Source organism: Oncorhynchus nerka, linkage group LG12, assembly GCF_034236695.1.
Source record: "Oncorhynchus nerka isolate Pitt River linkage group LG12, Oner_Uvic_2.0, whole genome shotgun sequence".
NCBI classification, from domain to species: domain Eukaryota; kingdom Metazoa; phylum Chordata; class Actinopteri; order Salmoniformes; family Salmonidae; genus Oncorhynchus; species Oncorhynchus nerka.
Window position 1 is genome coordinate 59,472,475 of NC_088407.1, and position 26,787 is coordinate 59,499,261.

Here is a 26,787-nt window from a genome sequence, read left to right on the forward strand (position 1 = left end):
GTCATGGCGACTTCAAGTTCCTGCCTCCGTCGGGCTACGCTCCGTGTTACGAGGCCCTGCTCCCCAAGGAGAAGATGAAGGTGGAGCCGGTGAAGGAGTACAAAAGGGACATGGAGGGGGTCCGAGACCTGCTGGGGACCACACAGTTCATTTCTCAGGCCTCCTTCATACCCACCCCTGTGGAGACCAGCCAGGTAACAGGCGTATGGCTTTCAGCCCAGAACGCCTCACATTAACTGCAACATGGCTCATCACCTCTTTAAGGAATACCTAGGATAGGATAAAGTAATCCTTCTCACCCCCCCCCCCCCCCCCCCCTTAAAAGACCTAGATGCACTATTGTAAAGTGGCTGTTCCACTGGATGTCATAAGGTGAAAGCACCAATTTGTAAGTCGCTCTGGATAAGAGGGTCTGCTAAATGACTTAAATGTAAATGTAAATGTAATCTTAAACACAGTAACAGTGTTTATCCTGCATGTTTTAAAGGGGCTTGTACAGTAATACCTACAGTGTAAGTGTTTCCAAATATCCACAATGTATGATTGATGACATAGGCCTGCTGTACTGTCTACAAACAGATGCTGTTTATCTACGACACTGATTCTCTGTCTCTCAGATCGTCATGCTGCCATATCTGGAGAAGGTCCGGGACAGACTGGCTGAGAATATCCACGAGCTGTGGGCCATAAACAAGATAGAACTGGGCTGGTCTTATGGGAAGGTAGGAGACCTCTTTAACACTGATGGAGAGAATAGATTCACAGAGCACTGGCAAACTATTTTGGGCAGTCCATGTCATTGATATACAGTGCCTCCAGAGAGTATTCAGACCCCTTAACTTTTTCCACATTTTGTTACATTACAGCCTTATTCTAAAATCGATGAAGTAAAAAAAATCCTTAGTATTCAGACCCTTTGCCATGAGACTCGAAATTGAGGTCAGGTGCATCCTGTTTCCATTGATCATCCTTGAGATGTTTCTACAACTTGATTGGAGTTCATCTGTGGTAAATTCAATTGATTGGACATGATTTGGAAAGGCACACACCTGTCTATATAAGGTCCCACAGTTGACAGTGCATGTCAGAGCAAAAATCAAGCCATGAGGTCGAAGGAATTGTCCGTTGATGCCCGAGACAGCATTGTGACAAGGCACAGATCTGGGGAAGGGTACCAAAAAATGTCTGCAGCATTGAAGGTCCCCAAGAACACAGTGGCCTCCATCATTCTCAAATAGAAGAAGTTTGGAACCAACATGACTCTTCCTACAGAAGCCACTCCTCAGTAAAAGTCACTTGACAGCCTGCTTGGAGTTTGCCAAAAGGCACCTCAAGGACTCAGACCATCAGAAACAAGATTCTCTGGTCTGATAAAACCAAGATTGAACGCTTTGGCCTGAATGCCAAGCGTCACATCTGGAGGAAACCTGGCACCATCCCTACTTTGAAGCATGGTGGTGGCAGCATCATACTGTGGGGATGTTTTTCAGTGGCAGGGATTGGGAGACTAGTCAGGATCGAGGCAAAGATGAACTGAGAAAAGTACAGAGATATCCTTGATGAAAACCTGCTCCAGAGCACTCAGGACCTCAGACTGAGGCGAAGGTTCACCTTCCAACAGGACAATGACTCTAAGCACACAGCCAAGACAACGCAGGAGTGGCTTCGGGACAAGTCTCTGAATGTCCTTGAGGGGCCCAGCCAGAGCCCGGACTTGAAGCTGATCGAACATCTCTGGCGAGACCTGAAAATAGCTGTGCAGCAAACCTCCCCATCCAACCTGACAGCGGGTCTGAATACAGATGTAAATGTCATATTTTAGTTTTATATATATATTTTTAAATTAGCAATAATTTCTAAATTAAATGTTTTTGCTTCTGGGTTTTTGTGTGTAGATTGATGAGGTAAAAAAAACAATTCAATTAGAATAAGGCCGTAACAAAATGTGAAAAATGTCAAAGGGTCTGAATACTTTCCGAAGGCACTGTACTTAGGAAAGACACAATACATTACCTCTAAATGGATCATCAACCAATATAAACATAAGTAAATCTCAGCTTGCAAATGTGTGTTTGTGTTAGGCCAATTGTATTGATAATTATTTGTGTGAAATGCATTAACCCTGATCTAATCTTGTAAATTCTACCAATGTTAAAGCACCAAAACAAGCCTGTACACCATTTTGCTTTCTCTTTTATAATTTGCGGTTCAAACCCAACAGAGGGTAAGTGAAGAATACTCCCGTATTTTTTGTGCTCGTCATGCCATTCATTCTAGAGACTCCATTTTTGTTTGTTTGTAGGCGAGAGACTCATCTTTTCTGTGTCCTAAATCAGTCATGAATTACAATGCAATTGTTTTAGTCAAAGGCACAGAAGGACATTTTGGCCAATTAAACAGGAAATAGGCCTCAGTGACATGTTTAGACTATAGATATTAAGATAAGATAGTTAGGTGTGTGTTTACACATGTCTTATTTCACACTTATATCAAACAAGTTCATGTGTGAATTGGGAAATTAATTTGTTGCATATCCCACTCCCCCTGAGACACTCTCAGAGAGTGGGCTCATAGCCAGTGATCTGCCATTATTGACAGCGACCCTGGTAAAATTATGGTTAAATGCCTTGCTCAAAGGCACATCTTTCACCTAATCGGCTCAGAGATTTGAACCAATGACCTTTCAGCTGCTGGCCCAACACTCCTAACCCCTAGGCCCAACATTGTAATTCAGTTCAGAGACTTTTAGTGGACACTTTAATGATTGGAAAGACTGACTATTCTTGATTGGAAAGACTATTTTTCTCTCTCTCTCTGTTAGTTGAATTCCAGATTATTCAACTGGATGCGAATTCATTAAGCCCTACTGTTACAAAGACTGAATGACTGTTTATTTGTTTCATGTTAGTACATTGCCAAAATGACCTGTTGTGCCCCACTGCCCTTAAAGGTGCAGACAATCAATACTAGAAACAATATACAACACAGCTCTTATATCTATTTTTACATAAGTGATGGATGTGTGTAGAGTAGACCACCGTAGCCCACCCCACTGAATGATTCTCTAATTCCTGCAGTCCTCCTTCCACTCTATCCCACTTCTAAACACAACTGTGACAGTGTGATTTGTCCACCCACTGGACTGCCAGCCATTCCATCAGTTCCCACATCGTAGTAGAGCCTTTGATTGATGGTGAGGAGATCTATTACGCCGGGGTCAAACTCTCTTATTCATTTAAACAGAATTCTGCACCCCTGACATAGCAGTTTGGCTTTTATCTGTTTTTTACGAGACCTCGTTAGCTTAGGCCGGGTGACATTGTCCTGGCAGTGCATGGGGCAAGCTACACCAGGGAGACAATATACTACATCTGGGCTGAACAGAACACATACCTGGACAGCGCTGTTATTCTATTCCACTCTCCAGAGAGCACAGCTTCAGTGCTGATTTTAAAGAGGTCTGAGTTTTAGTTGCTGTGGTTGCTATGGGGTACAGAGATAGGGTTTCTATATTACCTGCCTGACACACTTCACTATCGGAGGCTAGTATGGTTATAGAAAACTTGTAATAGTTTTATCAGCATGGACTATTGACGGTATAAAAATAATTTCAAACAAGCTGTGTGACATTCATACGGAGGTTAGTAAGAATAACAGCATGGGCTTCTTTGTCCTCTGTCTGGACTGTAGTAGGACTGTAGTAGGCTGTCTGGACTGTAGTAGGCTGTGTGGACTGTAGTAGGCTGTCTGGACTGTAGTAGGCTGTCTGGACTGTAGTAGGCTTTATGGACTGTAGTAGGCTGTGTGGACTGTAGTAGGCTGTGTGGACTGTAGTAGGCTGTCTGGACTGTAGTAGGCTGTCTGGACTGTAGTAGGCTTTATGGACTGTAGTAGGCTGTCTGGACTGTAGTAGGCTGTCTGGACTGTAGTAGGCTTTCTGGACTGTAGTAGGCTGTAGGAAAAGTCTGTTAGGTAAAATAATTCCTGGGGAGTTCTTGTGCTATTCACAAAAGAAATGCCTGGGGTTCATGTAGCACACAAATAGCCACATATCTGTACAACAACACCACTTCATGTTTTCTTGGTCAACATGGATGTAATCCATGTTATTAGAGATAAAACACAGCAGTCAAGAATATAATTCTATATCTCACTTGGCTTGGTATTCAGGACTCACACCTCTCTATCTTCCAAGAAAACATGCTCCTCCTCTACATTCATAACATGTCCACTAGACTAGACCGTAGTATCACTCCAGTATACCAGTAGCCCTCTGTAAGTAGACAACATCCCCACACTCTTAGAAAAAAGGGTTCCAAAAGTGTTTTTGGGTTGTCCCCATAGGATAACCCTTTATGGTTCTAGGTAGAACCCTTTTGGGATTCGTGTAGAACTCTCTGGAAAGGGTTCTACATGTAACCCAAAAGGGCTCTACCTGGAACTAAAAGTGTTCTAAGTCTTATGGGGACAGCTGAAGAACACTTTTAGATTCTAGATAGCCTTTCCCCCTAAGAAAGTACTCCCCCTGTTGATTGACAAAGACCTTCATTGTGATATGAATTATACTCACCTTTTGGAATATTTCTTTCCCCTTTCCTCAAGACAGTTGTAATATGTACAAATACTTGTACATGAACAATCCTCTTGTGTTTCACAGATAAGGGACGATAATAAGCGGCAGCACCCCTGCCTGGTGGATTTTCCCAGACTGCCCGAAACGGAAAAAAATTACAACCTGCAGATGTCAACGGAAACCTTGAAGTATGTCCTGCATTATAAGTAACTATGTTAGTTTCAGTAATGACGAGCGAGAAATAGAAAGACAAGGAGAGATCCCGCTGGGCGCACCACGTCATATTTGGTTGAGATGTTGATCAACGAGATTTCGACCTTTTTTATTCAACCACACAAAAAGGACAGCCAGACGTTTGTTGAATTCCCAATGTGTTATCACTATGCTTTCACCCATCTAAAAGCAATGGAATATGGCCATGTCTGATTGTTTGTCCACTTGTCATCTATATGTCACAATGTCTTTCAAACGTTGAAAAGCACAACAAAAGTTTAAATGGCAATAGAATGTCAGATATGTTTTATTTATACAACAGATGAATGTGTATCACTGTGCTTCATCTAATAGCACAACAAATGACCTGAATGGCAGTTGAGATTACATTAAAAGTACATGCAAGTGATCAGATTCTGCACAGATTAAAGATCTTCACAGACCTGCAACCTTTGCATGCTATGTTGAACATGCAAAATTACTATGATTGCATAAGAAGACATTCATAGTTAGAGCAACCTCAAAATGTGACTATGGATGTGTTACTCATTTTAAGGTTGAATTGTACTGTTACATTAGTTATTAATATAGCCTTAACCTTTGGCTATATACTGATTTACAAAAGTAATGTTGAATTGTGTTTGGTTGACAATGCAACCAAAAATCAACATTTGAAGGAGATTTATGTTTTGTGCCACTGACTTAGTCTGGCCTTCATTCTAGTTTGTCTACAAATGTATAATTAATATGTTGGATTCATGTCTTCATTCATTTTGGGGCGGCAGGTAGCCTAGTGGTTAGATCGTTGGGCCAGTAACTGAAAGGTTGCTAGTTCAAATCCCTGAGCTGACAAGGTAAGAATCTGTCGCTCTGCCCCTGAACAAGGCAGTTAACCCACTGTTCCTAGGCCATCATTGTAAATAGGAATTTGTTCTTAACTGACTTGCCTAGTTAAATAAAAACAATCTAGGATCAAATCAACATTTATTTAAATTGCATTTAAAGTTTGATTTGATTTAACCATATTCTTTAACTTAGATATTTGGTTGAAATGGAGAAGGGAATAAAACATATTAATTATTAACATGAAGATTACATTTGAAATCAACCAAAGCTTGAAACCCTAGGCCTTTATGCATTGTCTGGGTTGAATTGAAACAATAGCTACTTTGCAAATGCTATATAGGCCTAAATACACATTGGTAATAGTCAGTGATAAATATCAAAGCTGGGCTTGGTTAAAACGCTGGATAGGAGACCAAAGGGCTAGTTGTAGATATATTAACTCTCGAGTAGGAGGTGCTGCCCAGCCAATCATTTTTTTCATATTTTATACATGGTTTGTCTATGTTGACAATTGGATGCCATAATGACATACATTAAACCTGTGGTTGAAATTTCACCCTGATGACTTTTTTCAAATCCAGTGTATTTTCCACACAGATTCAATGTCACAATATTTTGGCAAATTACGTTGAAACAATGTTGACTAACAGAAGGTGTGGGTGAACCAGGGGTCGGTTAGGCAGTAGACTGAAGGTGTGGGTGAACCAGGGGTCAGTTAGGCAGTAGACTGAAGGTGTGGGTAAACCAGGGGTCTGTTAGGTAGTAAACTGAAGGTGTGGGTGAACCAGGGGTCTGTTAGGTAGTAGACTGAAGGTGTGGGTGAACCAGGGGTCAGTTAGGTAGTAGACTGAAGGTGTGGGTGAACCAGGGGTCAGTTAGGTAGTAGACTGAAGGTGTGGGTGAACCAGGGGTCAGTTAGGCAGTAGACTGAAGGTGTGGGTAAACCAGGGGCCTGTTAGGCAGTAGACTGAAGGTGTGGGTGAACCAGGGGTCTGTTAGGTAGTAGACTGAAGATGTGGGTAAACCAGGGGCCTGTTAGGTAGTAGACTGAAGGTGTGGCTGAACTAGGGGTCTGTTAGGTAGTAGACTGAAGGTGTGGGTGAACCAGGGGTCAGTTAGGGGGTAGACTGAAGTTGTGGGTGAACCAGGGGTCAGTTAGGCAGTAGACTGAAGGTGTGGGTGAACCAGGGGTCAGTTAGGCAGTAGACTGAAGGTGTGGGTAAACCAGGGGCCTGTTAGGCAGTAGACTGAAGGTGTGGGTGAACCAGGGGTCTGTTAGGTAGTAGACTGAATATGTGGGTAAACCAGGGGCCTGTTAGGTAGTAGACTGAAGGTGTGGCTGAACTAGGGGTCTGTTAGGTAGTAGACTGAAGGTGTGGGTGAACCAGGGGTCAGTTAGGGGGTAGACTGAAGTTGTGGGTGAACCAGGGGTCAGTTAGGCAGTAGACTGAAGGTGTGGGTGAACCAGGGGTCAGTTAGGCAGTAGACTGAAGGTGTGGGTAAACAAGGGGCCTGTTAGGTAGTAGACTGAAGGTGTGGGTGAACCAGGGGTCAGTTAGGTAGTAGACTGAAGGTGTGGGTGAACCAGGGGTCAGTTAGGTAGTAGACTGAAGGTGTGGGTGAACCAGGGGTCAGTTAGGTAGTAGACTGAAGGTGTGGGTGAACCAGGGGTCAGTTAGGTAGTAGACTGAAGGTGTGTGTGAACCAGGGGTCAGTTAGGTAGTAGACTGAAGGTGTGGGTGAACCAGGGGTCAGTTAGGTAGTAGACTGAAGGTGTGGGTGAACCAGGGGTCAGTTAGGCAGTAGACTGAAGGTGTGGGTAAACCAGGGGCCTGTAAGGTAGTAGACTGAAGGTGTGGGTGAACCAGGGGTCTGTTAGGTAGTAGACTGAAGGTGTGGGTGAACCAGGGGTCAGTTAGGCAGTAGACTGAAGGTGTGGGTGAACCAGGGGTCAGTTAGGCAGTAGACTGAAGGTGTGGGTGAACCAGGGGTCAGTTAGGCAGTAGACTGAAGGTGTGGGTAAACCAGGGGCCTGTTAGGTAGTAGACTGAAGGTGTGGGTGAACCAGGGGTCAGTTAGGTAGTAGACTGAAGGTGTGGGTGAACCTTGGGTCTGTTAGGTAGTAAACTGAAGGTGTGGGTGAACCAGGGGTCAGTTAGGTAGTAGACTGAAGGTGTGGGTGAACCAGGGGTCAGTTAGGTAGTAGACTGAAGGTGTGGGTGAACCAGGGGTCTGTTAGGTAGTAGACTGAAGGTGTGGGTGAACCAGGGGTCAGTTAGGTAGTAAACTGAAGGTTTGGGTGAACCAGGGGTCAGTTAGGTAGTAGACTGAAGGTGTGGGTGAACCAGGGGTCAGTTAGGTAGTAGACTGAAGGTATGGGTGAACCAGGGGTCAGTTAGGTAGTAGACTGAAGGTGTGGGTGAACCAGGGGTCAGTTAGGGAGTAGACTGAAGGTGTGGGTGAATCAGGGGTCTGTTAGGTAGTAGACTGAAGGTGTGGGTGAACCAGGGGTCAGTTAGGTAGTAGACTGAAGTTGTGGGTGAACCAGGGGTCAGTTAGGTAGTAGACTGAAGGTGTGGGTGAACCAGGGGTCAGTTAGGCAGTAGACTGAAGGTGTGGGTAAACCAGGGGCCTGTTAGGTAGTAGACTGAAGGTGTGGGTGAACCAGGGGTCTGTTAGGTAGTAGACTGAAGGTGTGGGTGAACCAGGGGTCAGTTAGGCAGTAGACTGAAGGTGTGGGTAAACCAGGGGCCTGTAAGGGAGTAGACTGAAGGTGTGGGTGAACCAGGGGTCTGTTAGGTAGTAGACTGAAGGTGTGTGTGAACCAGGGGTCAGTTAGGTAGTAGACTGAAGGTGTGGGTGAACCAGGGATCAGTTAGGTAGTAGACTGAAGGTGTGGGTGAACCAGGGGTCAGTTAGGCAGTAGACTGAAGGTGTGGGTGAACCAGGGGTCTGTTAGGTAGTAGACTGAAGATGTGGGTGAACCAGGGGTCAGTTAGGTAGTAGACTGAAGGTGTGGGTGAACCAGGGGTCAGTTAGGTAGTAGACTGAAGGTGTGGGTGAACCAGGGGTCAGTTAGGTAGTAGACTGAAGGTGTGGGTGAACCAGGGGTCAGTTAGGTAGTAGACTGAAGGTGTGGGTGAACCAGGGGTCAGTTAGGGAGTAGACTGAAGGTGTGGGTGAACCAGGGGTCTGTTAGGTAGTAGACTGAAGGTGTGGGTGAACCAGGGGTCAGTTAGGTAGTAGACTGAAGGTGTGGGTGAACCAGGGGTCAGTTAGGTAGTAGACTGAAGGTGTGGGTGAACCAGGGGTCAGTTAGGTAGTAGACTGAAGGTGTGGGTGAACCAGGGGTCTGTTAGGTAGTAGACTGAAGGTGTGGGTGAACCAGGGGTCTGTTAGGTAGTAGACTGAAGGTGTGGGTGAACCAGGGATCAGTTAGGTAGTAGACTGAAGGTGTGGGTGAACCAGGGGTCAGTTAGGCAGTAGACTGAAGGTGTGGGTGAACCAGGGGTCTGTTAGGTAGTAGACTGAAGGTGTGGGTGAACCAGGGATCAGTTAGGTAGTAGACTGAAGGTGTTCTTGTGCTGGACTCTCAGCACCTGAAACACCCCCAGTGTTCCTGACATCACCCACCTGTCACCGTAGGACATCTGCTAATGATCCACACTGACAGCCCACACCCAGGCACTGAGAAACACAAAATAAAGTTTCATGAGACAGAGAAGTGTGTGTGTGTGTGTGTGTGATTAGAGAGAGAGAAAGTCTGGTTTGTTTAACGTTCATCTACAGTGACGCTGACACAACAGAGACAGACAGCCTGGGCCCCTAAAGAGCAGCCCTGCTATTCTGCCATCACACCACATCTCTCATTTGTCCTCTTACAATGACAAAGCAATGAGATTTTACTGATACAAGTGTGAATAACTCTTTCTTAACAAGTCCTTAAGGTGATTATATGGTTCCATAATGGACCGAGACATGCACAATTAAACAATACAATGCTCTCTGTGTATGCTCATGCTGGTTCATGTGCCACTCTGCTTGATGTAGGAGTGCAAAAACCTACCAAACCTAGTATCATAACATTATGCCTGCTGATTATAGTATTTAGTTAGTGTGCAGGCAATGTGAGTCACCCTCTTAGAGAGCTCATCTTGTGTAGACAGGTCTTATCCCCAGGATGGAGATTGTTAATCTGTCTCTTCACAGGACTCTGCTGGCATTAGGATGCCATGTTGTCCAGGTCAACGCCAACGCTGAAGAGGACCTGAAGAAGATCAAACTCCCAAAGAAGTAAGAGTCTACTAGACGTTTGAATACACAGATCAGCAAGAACCTAATACATGATTTACCAACTTTTCGAGATTCCTATGTTCTGGATAGGCTAGCGCAATGTAAGAAAAATCATGACAAATACTGTTTTGTCTAGGTAGTTAGACATTATAATGTCTCGTCTTGTTTTAAGCTACATGATGTCGAATGGTTACAAGCCCACGCCACTGGAGCTGTCTGATGTGAAGCTGACCCCAGGCCAGGAACTTCTGGTGGATAAACTGGCGGAGAACGCCCACAACGTGTGGGCCAAGGACAGGGTCAAACAAGGATGGACCTATGGCATTCTGCAGGTAAAGCACACAGTCTTCTGTGTTATGTCTGTGAAAGCACTGCAGGTTTTGACCACAGCTCACATACAGTAAACACACGGAAGGCTTTATAACTTTGGACAAAAGAAGGACCCTCTCTCTATGTAAGAGCAGCAAGCTCAAAAGCAATACTGCTAAATGTAACACTAGCTCCTGCAGAGGGATGAATGACACCAAAAGGATACACAGAATATCAGTATAGCGCCGGAGTAATAATGTCAAACGCCCAATGAACTACTCAATGACCCTTATAGATTGGCAGCCCAGTCGTGACAAACACTGGCCTATAGCGGGTCCATTGAGCTGGCTAAGTATCAGCACGATGATGAGTGGTGTGCGTGGGATTCTGACTGTGCCCATCTGTGCTCAATGCAGGATGTGAAGAGCAAGCGGAACCCTCGCCTGGTGCCATATTCTTTATTAGACGAGCGCACTAAGAAGTCCAACAGGGACAGCCTCCGTGAGGCCATCCGCACTCTAATTGGATACGGATACAATATCGAACCTCCAGATCAGGAGGGCGGTAAGTTATCTTTACCACACGAAGCCATGTTGACATACACAGAACAGTACAACACTTCCTGTGTTGATACTGTGGCCATCTTCCCACCCAGCAGGCCATGTGGTGGACAGACTGAGCATAGACAAGATCCGTTTCTTCCGTGTGGAGAGGACGTACGCGGTGATGACGGGGAAGTGGTACTTTGAGTTTGACGTGGTGACAGGGGGAGACATGCGTGTGGGCTGGGCCAGACCTGGATGTAGGCCTGATGTAGAGCTGGGCACTGATGAGCTGGCCTTTGTCTTCGACGGATACAAGGTGAGCCCTCAACTCTATTCTACATGCTTATAGAGCGTTATAATCAAGGCACAAGGCGAGACCCAGATGCAGACACAGGAGGCAGGTGGTTGGAGTCTTACAATGTTTAATAATCCAAAGGGGTAGACAAGAGAATGGTCGTGGACAGGCAAAAAGGTCCCAACCAGAGTCCAGGAGGTACAGAGTGGCAGACAGGCTCGTGTTCAAAACCAGGAGGACTAGAAAAAGGAGAATAGCAAAAGGAGTACAGGAAAAACCACGCTGGTTGACTTGACTAAACATACAAGACGGACTGGCACAGATAGACAGGAAACACAGGGATAAATACACTGGGGGGGGGAAATAACGAGGACAGGTGAAACAGATCAGAGCAGGACAGTTATGTCTTTGGAAAAGAGACACTTTATCATAGTTGATGATGGCATAGCTAGCCTGGAGAGTATAATTTGTGTATATCGTAATAAATCACATTTTGAATAAGGATGGAGTCAGATTGTAGAGCGTTATTGTGTGTGTATATTCAGGGTCAACGTCTGAACATGGGCAGTCGTTTCTTTGGGCGGTGTTGGCACGCGGGGGACGTGGTGGGCTGCATGATCAACATGGAGGACAAGTCTATGATCTTCACCCTCAACGGAGAGATCCTCATCACCAACAAGGGCTCTGAGCTCTGCTTTGCCGACTTCGAGACGGAGGACGGTGAGTGTGTGAGACTGAAGACGGTGAGTGTATGTGAAGGACCTCTCTAAGCTCTGCCCCTTCTCTTATGTCTCTGTGCCGTCAAATCACTGACAGACATGCTGCAAAATAAGTGAAAATAAGTGCGTCACCGTCATGAATTGAACTTCATATAATCTGACACTTGTAAATGGCTTTTATTAAAAGCTGTATTGATTTCCCCCTCCCCCTGATGTGTGTGTTCTTAGAATGAGAAGGGTGATGATGACAGTTGTTCTCACTCTTTCTTTCTCTCTCTCTCTCTCTCTCTCTCTCTCTCTTTTCTCTCTCTCTCTCTCTCATTGACTCTCTCCTCTCTCTCTCTCTCTCTCATTGACTCTCTCTCTTTCTCTCGCTCTCTCTGTTCCCCAGGTTTTATCCCAGTGTGTAGTCTGGGCCTGTCCCAGGTGGGTCGTATGAACCTGGGGAAGGACGCCAGTACCTTTAAGTACTACACCATGTGTGGTCTCCAGGAGGGCTTCGAACCCTTTGCCGTCAACATGAACCGTGAGGTCACCATGTGGTTCAGCAAACGCCTCCCCACCTTTGTCAATGTGCCAAAGAACCACAACCACATAATGGTAAGACCGAAAGTCAAAAGGTCAATGACAAAATTCGAAACGGTAATATACATGATATGTTGAGGTTCACAGAAGTTTTACCTTAAAGAACCAGTAAGATATCTCACTTCCAAGATGGAGAATGGCTAAATCAGTTGTCCAAATACATCTCCATCCCAGGTGACCAGAATAGATGGCACCATCGACAGCCCTCCATGTCTGAAGGTGAGCCACAGGACGTTTGGGACCCAGAACAGTAATGGTGACATGGTGTACTGTCGACTGAGCATGCCCGTGGAGTTCCACTCCTTCTTCAAGACCAGCCCTGTCATGGACATGAACGGAGTGCATGAAGATCCCGAGTCCCTCAAACTGAAACACAGGTCAGGCCTCTGAACACACATTCACTGTTGTACAACACTAACATCTGTATATGACACTTACAGTATTGAGCTTAGTTTCTGTAAAAGCGCTTTATCTTCTAACTTACAGTATGTAAAGAAATGATTCAATGCTGATGTTTTCCTTGTAGACATCCATTGAAGTCTATGAGACACAGTCATGATGGAATAAGAGGAACAGATTACAGCAACATCAGCACGGTATGAAATGGATGATAAGCAGCTGATGATAGTTCAGGTGCCATGTCGTCAAGCTAACCTGCCACCATGTTGTCTTGCAGTACCACTACTCTGTCAGGGTGTTCGCTGGTCAGGATCCATCCTGTGTGTGGGTGGGCTGGGTCACCCCCGACTACCATTACTATAGCAACCACTTCAACCTCAGTAAGAACCGGACGGTGACAGTTACCCTGGGAGACCAGCGTGGGCGGGTCCATGAGAGGTAATCGTGTTGTTAAGGAAACCCTCATCCTCATGTCGGTATGAATAGTGATAAGCAACTAATCAGATACTCAGATACTATCTTCTTTTTCCTCTTCCTCCCTCACCATTCCTCAGTGTGAGGAGGAGTAACTGCTACATGGTGTGGGGTGGGGATGTCACAAGCTCAGGTCACTCGTCCAGTCGCAGTAATGTGGACCTAGAGATAGGCTGTCTCATTGACCTGGCCACTGGCCTGGTGACCTTCACTGGCAACGGCAAGGAGCTGGCCACCTCCTACCAGGTACAGTATAGCCAAATACACAATGTCTCTATTTAAGATGTCCACTGCACAGTCTACAATCACACTCTCTTCGGTCTCCTTCCTTCCTGCTGCTATCAGCCCTACAGTCTCTGTCCCATCTGTCAGTCTCTTATCAGAACAACACCATCTATTCTCTAAAAAAAGATTTGCCTGTCCTGATCTCTTCATTAGTGTGATAGTCACTCAGTCCCCCCTGCCTCGGGCTCAGCAGCAGGGTAGGGTCTGTCTGTCCTGCCTGCCAGAGCTCAGCTCGGTGTCTGGCTGTCTGTGTATGTACTCTCAAACCAGACAACAAAACCTCCCCTTTTAAAGGGCATGATCTTCTTAATTTCTCCCCTCGTAGAAACACGGCAAGCTTTTAAACTGTTCTGAGCCATCCTGCCAGCCTCTTCCCTAGTCTCTCTCTCTCTCACACACACACACACACACACACACACACACACACACACACACACACACACACACACACACACACACACACACACACGAGTCAGATAGCTCCAGAGCATCATGCACTCTCAATGCTACTCTTTATAGTCCCCCTCTATACTGTAACTGCAGTATGGCCTCAATATGCTTTTTCTGTCTGCAAACTTCTTTTATTAGTGCTGTGCTCTTTTTCTTGACCAGGTGGAACCAAACACAAAGCTGTTTCCTGCTGTGTTTGTGCGACCGACCAGCCCCAACCTCTTCCAGTTTGAGCTGTCCAAGATAAAGGTAGAGTAACTCTATTTTAATCCCTGAAGTCCATTTTAAATCTATCCACCGTTTCTACTGATATATCATCCATTGTGTGAACTACAATGTGCTCTGTGTGACCTCTGACCTCCACAGAATGCCATGCCCCTGTCAGCTGCCATCTTTAAGAGTGAGCATAAGAACCCAGTACCCCAGTGCCCTCCGAGGCTGGACGTCCAGACCATCAACTCAGTGCTGTGGAGTCGCATGCCCAACACCTTCCTGAAGGTGGAGACAGCCAGGGTCAGTGAGAGACATGGCTGGGTGGTGCAGTGTCGGGAGCCCCTGCAGATGCTGGCTGTGCACATACCTGAGGAGAACAGGTAGATGTGCACACATACACAGATTGCACCACACACCCTGGTTGAGGACATAAGCGCTCCTGTATACGTCCTCGCTCTGTTTAAACAGTATACTGACCTCCCCACCAGGTGTGTTGACATCATGGAGCTATCTGAGCAGGAGGACCTGAGGAAGTTCCACTACCACACCCTGAAGCTGTACTGTGCCCTGTGTGCCCTGGGAAACACCCGCGTGGCACACGCCCTCTGCAGCCACCTGGACCAATCCCAGCTGCTCTACACCATCGACAACCAGTACTTGTCGGGCATGCTGCGCGAGGGCTTCTACAACATCCTGATCAGCATTCACCTGGAGACGGCCAAGGAGGCCCGCCTCATGATGAACAACGAGTTTATTATCCCCATCACTGCCGAGACGCGCAGCATCCGCCTGTTCTCCGATGCCTCCAAGCACCACTCTCCTCCCGGCGTGGGCCTCAGTACCTCCCTGAAGCCCCGGCTCAACTTCTACCCCCCCTGCTTCATCAGCACCAAAAGGGAGCAGCAACTGTACAGCCCCCAGATCCCCCTGGATGCCCTGAAGGAGAAGGCCATCACCATGCTGACTGAGGCCGTGCAGGGCGGTGGGCATCACATCAGGGACCCTGTAGGGGGCAGCGTGGAGTACCAGTTTGTGCCCATCCTGAGGCTGATTGGTACACTGCTCACCATGGGCGTGCTGGGAAGTCAGGATGTTCATAAGATCCTGCTCCTCATCGACCCCAACGTGTTTGTGGAGCATAGCGAGGATGCCGTCGCCGTGGTGATGGAGGCCACAGAGAAGGAGGGGCTGACAGGCACCGAGGAGAAGGCGGTGGAGGCCGGGGAGGAGGAGGCAGCCAAAGACGCCAAGCTGCCAATGAAAGGTCTGCTGGAGAAGAGGCTGCCTGAGCCAGTGAAACGACAGGTACTGGTTCTGCTAGGCTTTCAATCACATGCTCCGCAAAAATCCACTGACATTTTATAGTCCACTTTAAAATCACTCAGCCATGTAATGTCTCTGTATCAATGCTTTCTCTTCCAATAAGTTCCCTGAAGATATGTGTCATTAGTGCCTGTGTCTAAATCTCAGCTGATATTATATGTGGAAACTGTGCTTGTCTGCTAGATGTGTGAGCTGCTGCACTACTTCTGTGACTGTGAGCTGAAGCATCGCATCGAGGCCATCGTGTCCTTCTCAGACAGCTTTGTCTCCAAGCTGCAGTATAACCAGAAGTTCAGGTACAACGAGCTGATGCTGGCCCTCAACATGTCTGCTGCCGTCACTGCCAAGAAGACCAAGGAGTTCCGCTCCCCTCCCCAAGAACAGGTACACACTGAAATAGAAATAACCTAGGATGGCCTCCTGGTTAATGATGTAGGTTACGGGGAGTTTATCATCTCTCCTGTGGAGCAACAGTGTGGCAAAGTCACCGGCAAGCAGTTTTAGTCACAGACTCTCGGCCGTGGCCTTAAATCTGTAATTGAGTTAGGCTTTTTGAAATGCTGCCCACTTCATGACAACTGGGGTGACTGCAGACATCTGCGTGTGTTAACCTTGTTACATTTGTATTAGATAGAAGAGTTTGCACATTAACACAGAACAGGCTGCTGCTGAGACTACTGTTCTAAGCTAGCAAGCACGCGCACACACACCGCAACAAGGGCACATTGTACTCATAAACCTCAGCGGCACTCTTTCCAACGCTCCACTCTAAACTCTAGTGAGTAGTGTGTGAGCATTCAGTCATTTTTCCTCTTTCATGGTTAATATATTTATTTTCCTCAAATTCCCTTTGGTTTTGTATCAGTGGGTTCTTTCATTATGGAGAGAACTGCTCGGCTAGCCCGGAGTGACTGAAAGAGGCCTAGTGACTGTCTCTCTAACTGCTCCCCAAAGCTCTTTAATTTGAGTGTGTCCCTCCGCTGCCCAGCCTCAAGGCTGTGGGAATCCATCCCTGCCTGCTGTGCTGTTGCCTCTGCCCGGGGACGGGGCCACATCCAGGCTTTACACCCTAGACCCCCCCCCCCTGCCAGACAGGAGGGAGGGAGGGATACCTCCCCATTTCCTCATCTACACAGCACGTCAGGGTCACTGCTCCCTGCTCACTTCAGCACCGTTCACAAACTTTAATGTCGTTTTACCTTCAGTCTCTATTACTGCATACAAGCGTGTTCATAGTTGCTATTTTTTCTGAACTATATATGTATAAAATGCATACCATTGCATACTACAGTCATGTGACCTAAATGACAGTTTGTGTGTGTTTCAGATTAACATGCTGTTGAACTTTAGTACGGGGGAGGACTGCCCGTGTCCAGAGGACATTCAGGAGGAGCTCTATGCCTTCCACAACGAGCTGCGGCTGCACTGTGGTAAAGAACACCATCAGGAGGGTTTATGTCTCCAGTCTGGACCTGAATATTATGACCTGCCATCTGACTAGGAATAAAAAATGAATGACAGCATCACAGGGCCTGAGTGGGAAATGATACTGTAGAGATGAGCTGTGGGATTCATTGAAAACAAAACCGTCAACATGGCCAATGTTATTACTCACGACAAATTGGACACAGTGCTTGTCCAAATAGGACAGGTGAAAACATCCCCAGCAAAAGTTATTATAATTGCATGTTTCACTTCACAAGCTATGTAATATAGTTAGTTCTCATCCTTGTAAATCTATGTTTATTGTCGGAGCTCCCCAGATTAATTTGAATTACAGGGGATGTTGTATTAGAGCTTCCTGTGTTTCTTTGCAGAAAGGACGTCTTCTATCTGTCTGCTGATGTGTTTTAGTTCACTGCCTCTCCAGATTGCTCTGACGTCTTGATGTTTTGCTCAATAATTGAAAAGGGCTGTATGTACCTAGGGGGTACTATATAAATAATTGAAAAGGGCGGTATGTACCTAGGGGGTACTATATAAATAAAATGTACCTAGGGCTATATAAATAATTGTGTATGTACCTACCTAGGGGGGTACTATATAAATAATTGAAAAGGGCTGTATGTACCTAGGGGGTACTATATAAATAATTGAAAAGGGCTGTATGTACCTAGGGGGTACTATATAAATAATTGAAAAGGGCTGTATGTACCTAGGGGGTACTATATAAATAATTGAAAAGGGCTGTATGTACCTAGGGGGTACTATATAAATAATTGAAAAGGGCTGTATGTACCTAGGGGGAAAAGGGCTGTATGTACTATATAAAAATTGAAAAGGGGTATGTACCTATATAAAAATAATTGAAAAGGGCTGTACCTAGGGGCACTATAAATAATTGTACCTAGGGGTACTATATAAATAATTGAATGTACCTAGGGGTACTATATAAATAATTGAAAAGGGCTGTATGTACCTAGGGGGTACTACTATATAAATAACTTGAAAAGGGCTGTATGTACCTACCTAGGGGTACTATATAAAAATAATTGAAAAGGGCTGTATGTACCTAGGGGTACTATATAAATAATTGAAAAGGGCTGTATGTACCTAGGGGTACTATACAAAAATTGAAAAGGGGCGGTATGTACCTAGGGGTACTAGGGCTGTACCTAAAAGGGCTGTATGTACTATATAAATAATTGAAAAGGGCTGTATGTACCTAGGGGGTACTATAAAATAATTGAAAAGGGCTGTATGTACCTAGGGGTACTAAAAGTATGTACCTAGGGGTAAAATAATTGAAAAGGGCTGTATGTACCTAGGGGTACTATATAAATAATTGAAAAGGGCTGTACCTGGGGTACCTATAAATAATTGAAAAGGGTACTAGGGGTACTATATAAATAATTGAAAAGGGCTATGTACCTAGGGGTACTATATAAATAATTGAAAAGGGCTGGTATGTACCTAGGGGGTACTATATAAATAATTGAAAAGGGCTGTATGTACCTAGGGGTACTATATAAATAATTGAAAAGGGCTGTATGTACCTAGGGGTACTATATAAATAATTGAAAAGGGCTGTATGTACCTAGGGGTACTATATAAATAATTGAAAAGGGCTGTATGTACCTAGGGGTACTATATAAATAATTGAAAAGGGCTGTATGTACCTAGGGGGTACTATATAAATAATTGAAAAGGGCTGTATGTACCTAGGGGTACTATATAAATAATTGAAAAGGGCTGTATGTACCTAGGGGTACTATATAAATAATTGAAAAGGGCTGTATGTACCTAGGGGTACTATATAAATAATTGAAAAGGGCTGTATGTACCTAGGGGAAAAGGGCTGTACTATATAAAAATAATTGAAAAGGGCTGTATGTACCTAGGGGTACTATATAAATAAAAGGGCTTGAAAAGGGGCTGTATGTACCTAGGGGTACTATATAAATAATTGAAAAGGGCTGTATGTACCTAGGGGGTACTATATAAATAATTGAAAAGGGCTGTATGTACCTACTATATAAATAATTGAAAAGGGCTGTATGTACCTAGGGGTACTATATAAATAATTGAAAAGGGCTGTATGTACCTAGGGGTACTATATAAATAATTGTATGAAACTATATAAATAATTGAAAAGGCTGTATGTACCTAGGGGTACTATATAAATAATTGAAAAGGGCTGTATGTACCTAGGGGTACTATATAAATAATTGAAAAGGGCTGTATGTACCTAGGGGTACTATATAAATAATTAAATAAAAGGGGTGTACCTAGGGGTACTATATAAATAATTGAAAAGGGCTGTATGTACCTAGGGGTACTATATAAATAATTGAAAAGGGCTGTATGTACCTAGGGGGTACTATATAAATAATTGAAAAGGGCTGTATGTACCTAGGGGTACTATATAAATAATTGAAAAGGGCTGTATGTACCTAGGGGTACTATAAAGGGCTGTATGTACTGTGTATGTACCTAGGGGTACTATATAAATAATTGAAAAGGGCTGTATGGTACTATATAAATATGTACCTAGAAAAATAATTGAAAAGGGCTGTATGTATGTACCTAGGGGGTACTATATAAATAATTGAAAACTATATAAATAATTGGGCTGTATGTACCTAGGGGTACTATATAAATAATTGAAAAGGGCTGTATGTACCTAGGGGTACTATATAAATAATTGAAAAGGGCTGTATGTACCTAGGGGTACTATATAAACCTAGGGGTACTATATAAATAATTGAAAAGGGGCTGTATGTACCTAGGGGTACTATATAAATAATTGAAAAGGGCTATATAAATAATTGAAAAGGGCTGTATGTACCTAGGGGTACCTAGGGGGTACTATAAATAATTGAAAATGGGGGTACTATATAAATAATTGAAAAGGGCTGTATGGGGTACTATATAAATAATACCTAGGGGGTACTATATAAATAATTGAAAAGGGCTGTATGTACCTAGGGGTACTATATAAATAATTGAAAAGGGCTGTATGTACCTACTATATAAATAATTGGGGCTGTATGTACTAGGGGGTACTATATAAATAATTGAAAAGGGCTGTATGTACCTGTACCTGTAGGGGGTACTATACTATAAATAATTGAAAAGGGCTGTATGTACCTAGGGGTACTATATAAATAATTGGGTACTATATAAATAATTGAAAAGGGCTGTATGTACCTAGGGGTACTATATAAAAATAATTGAAAAGGGCTGTATGTACCTTGAAAAGGGCTGTATGTACCTATATAAATAATTGAAAAGGGCTGTATGTACCTAGGGGTACTATATAAATAATTGGTACTATATAAATAATTGAAAAGGGCTGTATGTACCTAGGGGGTACTATATAAATAATTGAAAAGGGCTGTATGTACCTAGGGGTACTATATAAAAAGGGCATGTACCTAGGGGGGTACTATATAAATAATTGAAAAGGGCTGTATGTACCTAGGGGGTACTATATAAATAATTGAAAGGGCTCTATATAAATAATTGAAAAGGGCTGTATGTACCTAGGGGGTACTATATAAATAATTGAAAAGGGCTGTATGTACCTAGGGGTACTATATAAATAATTGAAAAGGGCTTGAAAAGGAAAAGCTGTATGTACCTAGGGGTACTATATAAATAATTGAAAAGGGCTGTATGTACCTAGGGGTACTATATAAATAATTGAAAAGGGCTGTATGTACCTAGGGGTACTATATAAATAATTGAAAAGGGCTGTATGTACCTAGGGGGGGCTAGGGGCTGTATGTACCTAGGGGTACTATATAAATAATTGAAAAGGGCTGTATACCTAGGGGTACTATATAAATAATTGAAAAGGGCGGTATGTACCTAGGGGTACTATATAAATAATTGAAAAGGGCTGTATGTACCTAGGGGTACTATATAAATAATTGAAAAGGGCTGTATGTACCTAGGGGTACTATAAAATAATTGAAAAGGGCTGTATGTACCTAGGGGTACTATATAAATAATTGAAAAGGGCTGTATGTACCTAGGGGGTACTATATAAATAATTGAAATAGGGGTACTATATAAATAAAAGGGCTGAAAGGGCTGTATATGTATGTACCTAGGGGTACTATATAAATAATTGAAAAGGGCTGTATGTACCTAGGGGGTACTATATAAATAATTGAAAAGGGCTATATAAATAATTGAAAAGGGGTATGTACCTAGGGGTACTATATAAATAATTGAAAAGGGCTGTATGTACCTAGGGGGTACTATATAAATAAAAGGGCTGTATTGGGGCTACTATGTACCCTAGGGGTACTATATAAATAATTGAAAAGGGCTGTATGTACCTAGGGGGTACTATATAAATAATTGAAAACCTAGGGCTGTATGTACCTAGGGGTACTATATAAATAATTGAAAAGGGCTGTATGTACCTAGGGGGTACTATATAAATAATTGAAAAGGGCTGTATGTACCTAGGGGTACTATATAAATAATTGAAAGGGCTGTATGTACCTAGGGGTACTATATAAATAATTGAAAAGGGCTGTATGTACCTAGTACTATATAAAAATAATTGAAAAGGGCTGTATGTACCTAGGGGTACTATATAAATAATTGAAAAGGGCTGTATGTACCTAGGGGTACTATATAAATAAAAAGGGCTTGTACCTAGGGGTACTATATAAATAATTGGGGCTGTATGTACCTAGGGGTACTATATAAATAATTGAAAAGGGCTGTATGTACCTAGGGGGTACTATATAAATAATTGAAAAGGGCTGTATGTACCTAGGGGTACTATATAAATAATTGAAAAGGGCTGTATGTACCTAGGGGGTACTACCTATAAATAAATAATGAAAAGGGCTGTATGTACCTAGGGGTACTATATAAATAATTGAAAAGGGCTGTATGTACCTAAATAAATAATGAAAAGGGCTGTATGTACCTAGGGGTACTATATAAATAATTGAAAAGGGCTGTATGTACCTAGAAAGGGTATGTACCTAGGGGTACTAATATACTAATAAATAATTGAAAAGGGCTGTATGTACCTAGGGGTACTATATAAATAAATAATGAAAAGGGCTGTATGGGGGTACTATATAAATAATTGAAAAGGGCTGTACCTAGGGGTACTATATAAATAATTGAAAAGGGCTGTATGTACCTAGGGGTACTATATAAATAATTGAAAAGGGCTGTATGTACCTAGGGGTACCTACTATATAAATAATTGAAATAAATAATTGGGGCTGTATACCTAGGGGGCACTATATAAATAATTTAAAAGGGCTGAAAGGTATGGGGGTACTATATAAATAATTGAAAAGGGCTGTATGTATATAAATATTTGAAAAGGCCCTAGGGGTACTATATAAATAATTGAAAAGGGCTGTATGTACCTAGGGGTACTATATAAATAATTGAAAAGGGCTGTATGTACCTAGGGGTACTATATAAATAATTGAAAAGGGCTGTATGGGGTACTATATAAATAATTGAAAAGGGCTGTATGTACCTAGGGGGTACTATATAAATAATTGAAAAGGGCTGTATGTACCTAGGGGGCTATATAAATAATTGAAAAGGGCTGTATGTACTAGGGGGTACTATATAAATAATTGAAAAGGGCTGTATGTACCTAGGGGTACTATATAAATAATTGAAAAGGGCTGTATGTACCTAGGGGGTACTATATAAATAATTGAAAAGGGCTGTATGTACCTAGGGGGTACTATATAAATAATTGAAAAGGGCTGTATGTACCTAGGGGGTACTATATAAATAATTGAAAAGGGCTGTATGTACCTAGGGGGTACTATATAAATAATTGAAAAGGGCTGTATGTACCTAGGGGGTACTATATAAATAATTGAAAAGGGCTGTATGTACCTAGGGGGTACTATATAAATAATTGAAAAGGGCTGTATGTACCTAGGGGTACTATATAAATAATTGAAAAGGGCTGTATGTACCTAGGGGTACTATATAAATAATTGAAAAGGGCTGTATGTACCTAGGGGTACTATATAAATAATTGAAAAGGGCTGTATGTACCTAGGGGGTACTATATAAATAATTGAAAAGGGCTGTATGTACCTAGGGGGTACTATATAAATAATTGAAAAGGGCGGTATGTACCTAGGGGGTACTATATAAATAATTGAAAAGGGCTGTATGTACCTAGGGGGTACTATATAAATAATTGAAAAGGGCGGTATGTACCTAGGGGGTACTATATTGATGGTATTCTACAGTCATGCTGCACTTTTCTGACCTGCAGCAGCACCTTGGAGGTTGGAGACTGCATGGAAAGAGAAAGGAAAGACGAAAAACATTACACTAGCAAATTAAACCCTATGATACAGCTGACATATGTTGCCCGATTGACCCCTAGGAAACGGTATTTGTCCAGGAGTGGGATATCGATTTTATTCCTGTGCCGTGTGTTTGTGTAGGAATCCCTATGGAGGAAGAGGAAGATGACCAGGACACGTCTATTAAAGGTCGTCTGCTGGCCCTGGTCTACAAAATCAAAGGTCAACCTCTGAAGACTGAAGAGGAGCCCACGGAGCAGGAACAGCAAGCCCCTTGTAAGACTATACCATTAATATTACTCTTATTCTATATGTCACAGCCAGCAATAACGGGAACTGGCGACTCTGAAACCCACCTGTCATCCCTGAAGTTAATACAGTCCCTCAGTAACAACATATGTTTCCTAATAGACTCCTATAATAGGTTATCTCTCCGAAACAAGTCACTGTTTACTCGCTGTAACACAGGAGGTTGGGAAATTGAAAGGAGCAGGGTAGCTGTTGAATAGTGATGCTGGCATACAAGCCCTGTTTCAATTGTCTGGCATGTAGTACAGACACACAGTGGCAGTCATTTCCATTTCAATTTCTTTTTCAATGTTATTATGGTAATGCAGAGCCGGTAGAGGATGGCTGCTCCGCCTGGCAGTGAGGGGCATCTTCACTCAGTCCTGCTCTTCTGCAGAGAGAGAGAGAGAGCAAACACTGCACTGATTTAACTCAGGCTTCTTTATCCTGATCTCACACACACACGCAGATGACTGTACCAGTGTGAGTACAGTATGGAAATTGTCTGACATTCTAGATGTAAAATGTAATGTCAGAGGCTACTAATAAATGAACTGATTGCCGTTAATCAAAACACAATAAAACATTCATACACTTCCCCCCCTGTCCTTCAGGACAAACCACTACCACAACAATGTTTCACAATAGCAGAATCCGCAATATTACCAGGACAACTCTACAGTTCTTGAAACTATTAATGATATATAAAGCAATTTCAGATAATCTTCCTACCATGTAACACCATGCAATGCACTCACTGTTCTGAGATCAGTAAATCCATTTTTTTGTGAAACAGGAAGATGAAAAACATGTTTAAAGTCTTCCTGAAGATGGGTACAGCTCACTGCCTATAATATGAGTGCTGCTGGCATGGACAACCGCCCAAATTGCTGCGGGTAAATGTGGCCTGAAATATGCACCTGTGAATGCAGATGGTTAGAGGCAATCTGTCCCCAGACAGTTAGACAGACCTTGATGTGGACCACATGAGACCCCACTATTGATCTCACAAGAGAGAGGAGATGAAAATAGACGTTGTGTATTTCCACTAAAATACTTCTCTTGCCCGTATTTCCTTGCCCGTATTGGCTGTTTTCTTCAGACATGATTGATTACAACTATGCTGTGTAACGGCAGACTGGGTACATGGTTCCACTGCTACTGCTACTACCTCTGAATGAATTAGGAGTCCTGCAGGAGGGAGTGAAGAAGGAGTGAGAAAAGGAACGGGTGCAATGCAGTGCTTTGATGCATCTACAAACGTGGGCAGACAACTCTGTGTTTCCACTGTTTTGGAGAAGTCCCACTAATCAACCTCCTACCTGAAACCTCCCAGCCCACAGAGAGGCCTGATTCAGCATTGACCCAAACTCTCCTCTGCAGTCCCTATGTCCTCATGGATGAGGGGTCCAATTACATTTAGTCAGCTGTTTTATGGTCCCTCCACGGCCTCCAGTCTCTCCACATGTTCCTCTCCCCCAGGTTCCTCCCTCTGTCATCTCAGCTTCCCCGTGGGACCTTGAGAGTACAGCAGGGGTCCTAAAGTCCACTGTAACTCCCATAGGACGCTGATCAGATCACAGGATAAAGGCAATAGCTCTGCCAAACTCGCTGACCTAGTGTCTATCGGCCACATTCATTAATTGGTCCAATATTATTTGTTTCCTGTTGATCGGGCTGTGTGAGAAATAGTGTGAGCTGTAGCGCGTGTTTGTGAGGAGTTTCGCTCCACTGGGCCTGCCGGCTGACTGGCGTTTGTTCATCTTTGGAACTCTATTGTCATTCCTGGCAGCTGAGACATGCGTGTCTTTATGTAATGAGTGATGGTCGTTATGCTCTTTGTAGCTGGAGAGGGAGAAATGTTGTTACATGTTTGTTACTGCCCTTCCTTCCCTGTTGCCTCTCTCTGGTACTGGGACTGATTACTCTGTGGAGTACAAGCCAATCAACCAACCAGCAGAAACAGAGACTTTAAAACACAGCCACCTAATCCCCCCCTGTTCTCACTGCCACACACCGCTGCCACACACCGCTGCCACACACCGCCACCACACACCGCCGCCACACACCGCCGCCACACACCGTCGCTACACACCGCCGCCACACACCGCCGCTACACACCACCGCTACACACCGCTGCCACACACCGCCACCACACACCGCCGCCACACACCGCCGCCACACACCGTCGCCACACACCGTCGCTACACACCACCACTACACACCGCTGCCACACACCACTACCACACACCACTACCACACACCGCCGCCACACACCGTCGCTACACACCGCCTCTACACACCGCCGCTACACACCACCTCTACACACCGCCGCTACACACCGCCGCTACACACCGCCGCAACACACCGCCGCTACACACCGCTGCTACACACCGCCGCTACACACCACCGACACACCACCGCTACACACCACCGCCACACACGGTGATGTTGCTGTGTGTTATACACAGACAGTGTTCTACTTGTTGCTGTGTGTTATACACAGACAGTGTTCTACTTGTTTCTGTGTGTTCTACCAGAAAGTGTTCTACTTGTTGCTGTGTGTTATACACAGACAGTGTTCTACTTGTTGCTGTGTGTTATACACAGACAGTGTCCTACTTATTGCTGTGTATTATACACAGACAGTGTTATACACAGACAGTATTCTACTTGTTGCTGTGTGTTCTACACAGACAGTGTTATACCAGACAGTGTTCTACTTGTTGCTGTGTGTTCTACACAGACAGTGTTCTACTTGTTGCTGTGTGTTCTACCAGACAGTGTTGTACTTGTTGCTGTGTGTTCTATCAGACAGTGTTCTACTTGTTGCTGTGTGTTCTACACAGACAGTGTTCTACCTGTAGCTGACTGATGCCCTGCGAAGGCACTCAAAGCCGGCAGAGAGAGAGCTGCTTCTAATTCAGGCTGTTATTTGCATCACTGAGCCAGGCTTCTGAATTTAGTCTTTGAATGGTTTCAATTGTGTCTCTTGCATGGTGACAAGGGATAGAAGTGAGATCAGCTAGTCAAGTGCAATGTCTTTAACAGCAGTGTGAGGGGGATTTGTGAGCAGTGCAGGGCTGCTACTGAAGGGCCAGAAGAGCCCTGCTGTGTCTCTGGGGCAGACCTCTATAGATGGAGAAGGTCATTCTCTGTGCACGAGGACACACAGGCCAGAAGGCACTGCAGAGCTAAGATCAGCTACGAC

General features: G+C 44.1%; 1 protein-coding gene across 1 annotated transcript in view; it reads left to right on the forward strand.

Moving 5' to 3' along the window:
* LOC115138476 (ryanodine receptor 3-like) overlaps positions 1-26,787 on the forward strand; it is a 180,874-nt gene that overhangs the window by 91,790 nt on the left and 62,297 nt on the right. The window contains exons 21-39 of the mRNA XM_065025690.1: positions 1-194; positions 618-722; positions 4,658-4,761; positions 9,842-9,925; positions 10,098-10,257; positions 10,651-10,798; positions 10,893-11,095; positions 11,620-11,794; positions 12,185-12,393; positions 12,553-12,755; positions 12,905-12,974; positions 13,055-13,215; positions 13,332-13,497; positions 14,149-14,235; positions 14,353-14,579; positions 14,688-15,504; positions 15,706-15,906; positions 16,850-16,952; positions 23,430-23,564. The exon at positions 1-194 is cut by the window's left edge and continues 23 nt beyond it. Of these exons, the coding sequence (XP_064881762.1) occupies positions 1-194; positions 618-722; positions 4,658-4,761; positions 9,842-9,925; positions 10,098-10,257; positions 10,651-10,798; positions 10,893-11,095; positions 11,620-11,794; positions 12,185-12,393; positions 12,553-12,755; positions 12,905-12,974; positions 13,055-13,215; positions 13,332-13,497; positions 14,149-14,235; positions 14,353-14,579; positions 14,688-15,504; positions 15,706-15,906; positions 16,850-16,952; positions 23,430-23,564 (3,552 nt within the window). The remainder of the gene's footprint in view (positions 195-617; positions 723-4,657; positions 4,762-9,841; positions 9,926-10,097; positions 10,258-10,650; positions 10,799-10,892; positions 11,096-11,619; positions 11,795-12,184; positions 12,394-12,552; positions 12,756-12,904; positions 12,975-13,054; positions 13,216-13,331; positions 13,498-14,148; positions 14,236-14,352; positions 14,580-14,687; positions 15,505-15,705; positions 15,907-16,849; positions 16,953-23,429; positions 23,565-26,787) is intronic.